Here is an 8,886-nt window from a genome sequence, read left to right on the forward strand (position 1 = left end):
TCGTCGTATCAATATTTCAAGAACTGCCTCACTCAACTACAGAGTGGAGAATTTCAGATCACTGACAATTCATTTCTTACTTTGTATCTTGAAAGATATTCAGTAGAAGGGTTTTTGTGTCAGCATCCTCTTTTACATTTCCAGTGTAAAGATCGACAATTGAGCGCTCAAAGTACGGGGCCACCTTTGATAAAGCTCGAAGCTCAATTAAATATAAAAAGTACAGATTCTTTAGCCTTCTTGGGCCTTCTCCCTTGGTTTCCACAGGGTCGAAGCGGCGTTTAAATTCTTTCATATTAGGTCCCCAGGTAGGTTTACCCCAGGTTTCTAAAGAGAAAGAGAAATATATTATACACTCTTAATAAACAGGATTTTTGCTCTATAGAGAACATGTATTTTTCCCCAACAATTTTTATACTAATAGAAAAAATCTGATTACCTTCCAAAAGATAATTTGCGCATAGATGTAAATTGATACTAGCATGAAGTCCCGATATAAGCTTATAGAAGACTCTTTTCTCCAAACACAAACCTATTCAGAAAAATATTGGAAAAGAAATCACATCCATTTAGATAACAAAAATACTGAATCAAGAGGATTAGGTACATGGGCTTTTTTTTTTTTTTTTTTTTTGCGGTACACGGGCCTCTCACTGTTGTGGCCTCTCCCGTTGTGGAGCACAGGCTCCGGACGCACAGGCTCAGCGGCCACGGCTCACGGGCCCAGCCGCTCTGCGGCATGTGGGATCTTCGCGGACCGGGGCATGAACCCGCGTCCCCTGCATCCGCAGGCGAATTCTCAACCACCGTGCCACCAGGGAAGCCCTCTAGTGAAACTTTTAATCAAATCTGTTATCAAGTACCAAAATGATCAGATTTGAAGTTCCATTTCTCTTCCTTCCGACCTACTTCTCTAAGCAGTAAAATATCTAAACACGAGAAGGGAAAACAGGCAAAGCAAAGCTCATGAAAATTCATATGCCTAAAAAAGAGAACATGAAAACTAGGAGGGAATTCTAATTTGCGAAGCCCACAAAGCCCCTTACCTAAAAGGGGATGCGTGGTAAGAGGGAAGGAAGGATTAGATATGTACTTCTGTAAACTGTGAAAATTAGGTAACTTCAAGCAAACTCTTAATAATAAAAGATGAGCAAAGTGAATGCACCAAGAAGACACAGAACACTCTTAGCAGAAAGTGCTGGAGAGGTGCTCCCCGCCTGCGGTCTGCTGCCAGCCCTAATGCCTGGCAAATCCAACTATTCAATTCAGAAAGTGGTTCTCCTCTTCCTCTTTTGGATTTAATTTCATTCAAATTCATTTTCATCAACTGAATTATAGGACACCAATATATAACTTGGGCTAGATATACTGTAACACTATTATTTGGCATTTGTACATTGTTTAGTGATTTTTGAAGCAGTTTTCACAGGTATCATCTACACTCACAGTGTAGGTAAGCTGGATGGCTAGTGCCACTCTCGTGCCCCAGATCTGGAAACTGAATCTCAGAAAAGTTGAGCCAGTTGCCTATAAACAGGAGTGCTCGCTGGACCATGTATTAATATTCAGGGACTCCCATCAATAGGATACTAGGAGAGTGGTTGATATACCCTAGAATCCGATACTTCCCATAAATTTCATTCTCATCCTCCATTATCAATATGCAGAGTGTCTCTGACTACCTCTTTTAACCTAAATACTACTTTTCACAATTTGTGCTCTTAAAATAAAGCTAATTAAACAAAGATAAGCATCTCTTCCCACACTGGCCATTTATCAGTATAATTCCTAGCAGTATTTGCACATCAAAAATAGTTCATCAGGCTTCCCTGGTGGCGCAGTAGATAAGAATCTGCCTGCCAATGCGGGGGACACAGGTTCGATCCCTGGTCCAGGAAGAGCCCACATGTCACGGAGCAACTAAGCCCGGGCACCACAACTACTGAGCCTGAGCTCTAGAACCCGCAACCCACAACTACTGAAGCCCGCGTGCCTAGAGCCCGTGCTCCACAAGAGAAGCCACCACAATGAGAAGCCTGCGCACTGCAGCGAAGAGTAGCCCCTGCTCGCCGCAACTAGAGAAAGCCCATGTGCAGCAACGAAGGCCCAACACAGCCAAAAAAAAAAAATAGTTCATTAACAAACAGAGAAATCACGTCCATAAGTTAACACGACTGATTAACAAAGATAAAATGGAATTAAGTGCTTAGTTTAACTCAGTAGAGTTCCTATAAGGTTATGGCTATGAAATATCCATTTTCCAGTGTAATTCAACTTGCTTATCTTTTTTTTTTTTTTTTTTGGACGCGCAGGCTCAGTGGCCATGGCTCATGGGCCTAGCCGCTCTGCGGCATGTGGGATCTTCCCGGACCAGGGCATGAACCCGTGTCCCCTGCATCGGCAGGCGGACTCTCAACCACTGCACCACCAGGGAAGCCCGCTTATCTTTCATTAATATATTTGAACTTTTGGTTTCATAAATTAATGGCAATTTGGTAAATTTTTTTAAAGCATCATATATCCAGTTATTAACCAAAGTTGTTAAAATCCTAGAATGTTTCAGCTTTCCATTAATAACGTTTCATAATTTCAACACTAGAAAATATAAGAATGCGAAGGTATATGATATACTGGGATCTATATTACTTTATCCTTTAGTTAGACAAGTTTACACTACATGTGTAAACATGTTTAAAACCTTCTGAATTCAAATTCATCTTCCCTTAATTTCATATATAAAAAAAAAGTACTTCCTTCCAAAAAGAATGCCTCTACTTAAAAAAACAGACTTGCATAGTGGTTACTAGAAAAGTAGTTTGGATGAGTATTACATACAGAATGGAAATAAGACTGGGAACCAGTTCTGGAACCCTGATGACCGCATATGCCCTGTATATTTCCATAACACTGGTTTTTAGCTGACCAATATCCTCAAAATTTTCAAAATTTTATCCTAAACTATAATAACCTAAAACATGTTATTTTCTTTCAAACACTGTCAAGATTTAATGAATCCTAAAACTTACAAATATATATTAAATAAATCAATTCATTTTTTGCAAGATGCCAATAAATTTAAAATGCAGACATTAAATTTACCTTCTAGCCACGTGTAGAACGATTCTCCTAAAAAACAAAACAAAAACAATCAAAATTATACACACACACAGAATTGGGTTAAAATGTTTAAATGGTCATTCATAAATAAGAATAAATTAGGTCCATAAAATATTTCTCATGACAGATTAAGGAAAATGTCCACTGCTCCTGTGTAATGGAAAAATAGGCATATCGTTCTAGAAAATAAAGTCCAAAAGTTACTGAAGTAGTTTTGGGAAAAAGTTCTTATAAATGACATTTTTTGACTTGTAAAATTTTTGAGAAAACTTCCAGCAAAATATTATATAAACCTTATTCACTTGAAGGCTTAAATATCCATAAGTATGAGGAGAAACAATCTTAAATTTGCTTTTGATGACAACCATAGCATTATTCAAAACTTCCAGAAAAAATGAATTATAACCAATATGAAAATAAAATTATTAATTCCATTTTTCCTGAGCAATAAACCTAAGTATATTTCTTCAATTATCTAAAACTACTAAGTTTTAAGAGATAATAAAAAAGTTCCCTAAATTTTCAAAATAATTCTTCAGAAAAGTTAACGACCAGAATATGAAGGGGCCTTCCTTGTGTACTATGCTAAAAGAACTATTTCTAGCCCTATACTGTTCTGAGTGAAAAGAAAAATGGCACTCAATAAAGATAAAAACAGTTAATATACTTCCTAAGTTACTCATCCTTATTTTAATTGCGAAAAGCAAAGCATGATGATAAAAACTCAACACACGGGCTTCTCTGGTGGCGCAGTGGTTAAGAGTCTGCCTCCAATGCAGGGGACACGGGTTCGTGCCCTGGTCCAGGAAGATCCCACATGCCGCGGAGCGGCTGGGCCCATGAGCCATGGCCGCTGAGCCTGCGCGTCCAGAGCCTGTGCTCCGCAACGGGAGAGACCACGACAGTGAGAGGCCGGCGTACCGCCCAAAAAAAAAAAAAAAAAAAAAAAAAAAAAAAAACCCAAAACCTCAACACACAAGGTGAGTTAAGCAAGGAGTCCAGAGGATAAATTAGATGGTGGGGAATTACTTTGCCTCCTGAGAGTCTTCACCCTTAGCAAAACAACACAAACATCTTCCTAGAGAATCATTCATTCAACATACTTTTACTTAGATGATACTCTTACACAAAACATCATTCATTATCTCACTTGTTTACTCAGAAAGCCCCAGCTGCTAACAGGAAAAGTCTAGCTCCTAAGGTCCTCAATAATCTGGCCTCTACTCATCTTTTTTTTTTTTTTTTTTTGCGTTACGCGGGCCTCTCACTGCAGGCTCAGCGGCCATAGCTCATGGGCCCAGCCGCTCCACAGCATGTGGGATCCTCCCGGACTGGGGCACGAACCCGTGTTCCCTGCATCGGCAGGCGGACTCTCAACCACTGCGCCACCAGGGAAGCCCTACTCATCTTTCTAATTTTAAACTACCCCATATATGAAGTCTTTCCTACTCTCCCCAAACATGCCTGTTTTTCCTTTCTCAACCCCTTGGTCCATGCTATCATCCAAGTAGTACACACTATTCAATTCTACTGTCTTTAAATCAGTCCGTCATTCAAGTCCATCTCAAATGCCACCTCCTCCAGTAAATTTTCCCAGTGAGGCAGGATCTGTTCTACCTCTGAAGAGCTACACCACCTACTGTTGTACTGTGTATGTAATACTTCTATATTATCACTTATGTACAGTGCTGATCATTCCTACTATACATATTTTTAGTTCCTAGAAGGAAGGCACATTTTATACATCTTTCTATCCTTTACAATGCCTGTCACTGTGCCCTTGACACATAGGGTAACTTTATTTATTTTTAAAAATAAATTTATTTATTTATTTTTGACTGTGTTGGGTCTTTGTTGCTGCACGCATGCTCTCCATAGTTGTGGTGAGTGGGGGCTACTCTTTGTTGCAGTGCACAGGCTTCTCATTGTGGTGGCTGCTCTTGTAAAAAAAAAAAAAAAAAAAAAAAAAAAAAAACCCAAAACCTCAACACACAAGGTGAGTTAAGCAAGGAGTCCAGAGGATAAATTAGATGGTGGGGAATTACTTTGCCTCCTGAGAGTCTTCACCCTTAGCAAAACAACACAAACATCTTCCTAGAGAATCATTCATTCAACATACTTTTACTTAGATGATACTCTTACACAAAACATCATTCATTATCTCACTTGTTTACTCAGAAAGCCCCAGCTGCTAACAGGAAAAGTCTAGCTCCTAAGGTCCTCAATAATCTGGCCTCTACTCATCTTTTTTTTTTTTTTTTTTTGCGTTACGCGGGCCTCTCACTGCAGGCTCAGCGGCCATAGCTCATGGGCCCAGCCGCTCCACAGCATGTGGGATCCTCCCGGACTGGGGCACGAACCCGTGTTCCCTGCATCGGCAGGCGGACTCTCAACCACTGCGCCACCAGGGAAGCCCTACTCATCTTTCTAATTTTAAACTACCCCATATATGAAGTCTTTCCTACTCTCCCCAAACATGCCTGTTTTTCCTTTCTCAACCCCTTGGTCCATGCTATCATCCAAGTAGTACACACTATTCAATTCTACTGTCTTTAAATCAGTCCGTCATTCAAGTCCATCTCAAATGCCACCTCCTCCAGTAAATTTTCCCAGTGAGGCAGGATCTGTTCTACCTCTGAAGAGCTACACCACCTACTGTTGTACTGTGTATGTAATACTTCTATATTATCACTTATGTACAGTGCTGATCATTCCTACTATACATATTTTTAGTTCCTAGAAGGAAGGCACATTTTATACATCTTTCTATCCTTTACAATGCCTGTCACTGTGCCCTTGACACATAGGGTAACTTTATTTATTTTTAAAAATAAATTTATTTATTTATTTTTGACTGTGTTGGGTCTTTGTTGCTGCACGCATGCTCTCCATAGTTGTGGTGAGTGGGGGCTACTCTTTGTTGCAGTGCACAGGCTTCTCATTGTGGTGGCTGCTCTTGTTGCGGAGCATGGGCTCCAGGCACACGGGCTTCAGTAGTTGTGCCTTGTGGGCTCTAGAGCACAGGCTCAATACTTGTGGAGCACGGGCTTAGTTGCTCCGCAGCATGTGGGATCTTCACGGATCAGGGATTGAACCCGTGTCCCCTGCACCGGCAGGGAGGTTCTTAACCACTGTGCCACCAGGGAAGTCCCTAACATAGCATAACTTTAAATTATAAAAAACACTCTTATATTTTTGGTCACCATTGATTGGTAGCTATTTTCTGAAAAAAAATAGGATACTTTCTTTTGAATTAAAAACAGGAAAAAATCAAATTTTGCTCATTAAAGGCATTTCTTCTACATTTGAAGCAAACATAAAATGAGACTTTTAACTTACCATCATCTTCTCCTGAAAGAGAAAATAATAGACAGGATTTTAGAAAATGTCTTACACAGTTCAGATTCCAATTCTATTTATTTATGGGGTTAAAACTTACTATGTATTAAACTATTAATTATACCATGAACCTTGCTCAGTGTGTAGTTACCCTGCAAATAAGACTTCTTAATAAGAATATAGGCCAAAGAGTACAAGATTTTCACATGTTTTATGCAATAAATAGTATCAGAGAGTAACTAAACAATCATAAAGACCACTAGTTTCAATAATTAACAAATATACAGTCACTCCTTTAATCACTATGCACACAACTCTCTGAACATGTGTTTCCAGACTGGAGTACTTTTCTTTTTTAAGTTACTGCTCCTCAGCACATATTCACCTTAATAAAAGCACTTCCCAAACTCTAGTCAGTGAAAGCATCCCCGCAGGGGCTATGGGGCTGCCTAGACGTCGGGAAGAGGCCAGAGGGCTGGGCTTTCAGGCTCCACAGCAGCCCCGTCTTGATTAGCTTTACATATGGAATTCTGACAGAAAATTTCATTTTTGGAAAAAAGCTGTTGGAAAGCTAGCTGTAGAAGCCAGGAATAGTGTGGAAGAAACACAGTTAAGAATATTAACCACCAAACCAGCTCTACAACAAATGCTAAAGGAATGTCTATAAGTGGGAAACAGAGAAGAAAAGGACCTACAAAAACAAACCCAAAACAATTAAGAAAATGGTACTAGGAACACACATATCTATAACTACCTTAAACGTGAATGGATTAAATGCTCCAACCAAAAGACACAGGCTTGCTGAACGGATACAAAAACAAGACCCATATACATGCTGTCTACAAGAGATCCACTTCAGACCTAGGGACACATTCAGACTAAAAGTGAGGGGATACAAAAAGATATTCCATGCAAATGAAAATCAAAAGAAAGCTGAAGTAGCAATACTCAGATAAAACAGACTTTAAAATAAAGGATGTTACAAGAGACAAGGAAGGACACCACATAATGAGCAAGGGATCAATCCAAGAAGAAGATATAACAATTGTAAATATTTATGCACCCAACATAGGAGCACCTCAATACATAAGGCAACTGCTAACAGCTATAAAAGAGGAAATCAAGAGTAACACAGTAATAGTGGGGGACTTTAACACCTCACTTACACCAATGGACATATCTTCCAAACAGAAAATTAATAAGGAAACACAAGCTTTAAATGACACAATAGACCAGATAGATTTAATTGATATTTATAGGACATTCCATCCAAAAAGAGATTACACTTTCTTCTGAAGTGCGCACAGAACATTCTCCAGGATAGATCACATCTTGGGTCACAAGTCAAGCCTCAGTAAATTTAAGAAAATTGAAATCATATCGAGCATCTTTTCTGACCACAACGCTATGAGATTAGAAATGAATTACAGGGAAAAAAATGTAAAAAACACAAACATATGGAGGCTAAACAATATGTTACTAAATAATCAAGAGATCACTGAAGAAATCAAAAAATACCTAGAGACAAACGACAATGAAAACACGATGATCCAAAACCTATGGGATGTAGCAAAAGCAGTTCTAAGAGGGAAGTTTATAGCTATACAAGCCTACCTCAAGAAACAAGAAAAATCTCCAATAAACAATCTAACTTACACCTAAAGGAACTAAAGAAGAACAAACTAAACCCTTAGTTAGCAGAAGGAAAGAAATCATAAAGATCAGAGCAGAAATCAATGAAACAGAAACAAAGAAAACAATAGCAAAGATCAATAAAACTAAAAGCTGGTCCTTTGAGAAGATAAACAAAATTAATAAACCATTAGCCAGACTCATCAAGAAAAAGAGGGAGAAGATTCAAATCAATAAAATTAGAAATGAAAAAGGAGAAGTTACAACAGACACTGCAGAAATACAAAGCATCCTAAGAGACTACTACAAGCAACTCTATGCCAATAATATGGACAACCTGGAAGAAATGGACAAATTCTTAGAAAGGTATAACCTTCCAAGACTGAACCAGGAAGAAATAGAAAATATGAACAGACCAATCACAAGTAATGAAATTGAAACTGTGATTAAAAATCTTCCAACAAACAAAAGTCCAGGACCAGATGGCTTCACAGGTGAATTCTACCAAACATTTAGAGAAGAGCTAACACCCAGCCTTCTCAAACTCTTCCAAAAAATTGCAGAGGAAGGAAAACTCCCAAACTCATTCTATGAGGCCACCATCACCCTGATACCAAAACCAGACAAAGACTCTACAAAACAGAAAATTACAGACCAATATCGCTGATGAATATAGATGCAAAAATCCTCAATAAAATACTAGCAAACAGAATCTAACAACACGTTAAAAGGATCATACACGATGATCAAGTGGGATTTATCCCAGGGATGCAAGGATTCTTCAATATATGCAAATCA

General features: G+C 38.8%; 1 protein-coding gene across 4 annotated transcripts in view; it reads right to left on the minus strand.

Annotated features, from left to right (window-relative positions):
- The window catches only part of ERO1B (endoplasmic reticulum oxidoreductase 1 beta), a 65,446-nt gene that overhangs the window by 11,992 nt on the left and 44,568 nt on the right, over positions 1-8,886 (minus strand). For 3 of the 4 annotated variants that reach the window (XM_024115712.3, XM_028481258.2, XM_028481260.2), the window contains exons 9-12: positions 6,457-6,468; positions 3,100-3,126; positions 440-532; positions 81-327 (exon numbers count right to left, since the gene is read on the minus strand). In XM_024115712.3, coding sequence (XP_023971480.1) covers positions 81-327; positions 440-532; positions 3,100-3,126; positions 6,457-6,468 — 379 coding nt within the window. The remainder of the gene's footprint in view (positions 1-80; positions 328-439; positions 533-3,099; positions 3,127-6,456; positions 6,469-8,886) is intronic. The other variant, XM_028481259.2, reaches the window with a different exon arrangement.

The sequence above is a fragment of the Physeter macrocephalus genome, chromosome 20 (genome assembly GCF_002837175.3).
Source record: "Physeter macrocephalus isolate SW-GA chromosome 20, ASM283717v5, whole genome shotgun sequence".
NCBI classification, from domain to species: Eukaryota; Metazoa; Chordata; class Mammalia; order Artiodactyla; family Physeteridae; genus Physeter; species Physeter macrocephalus.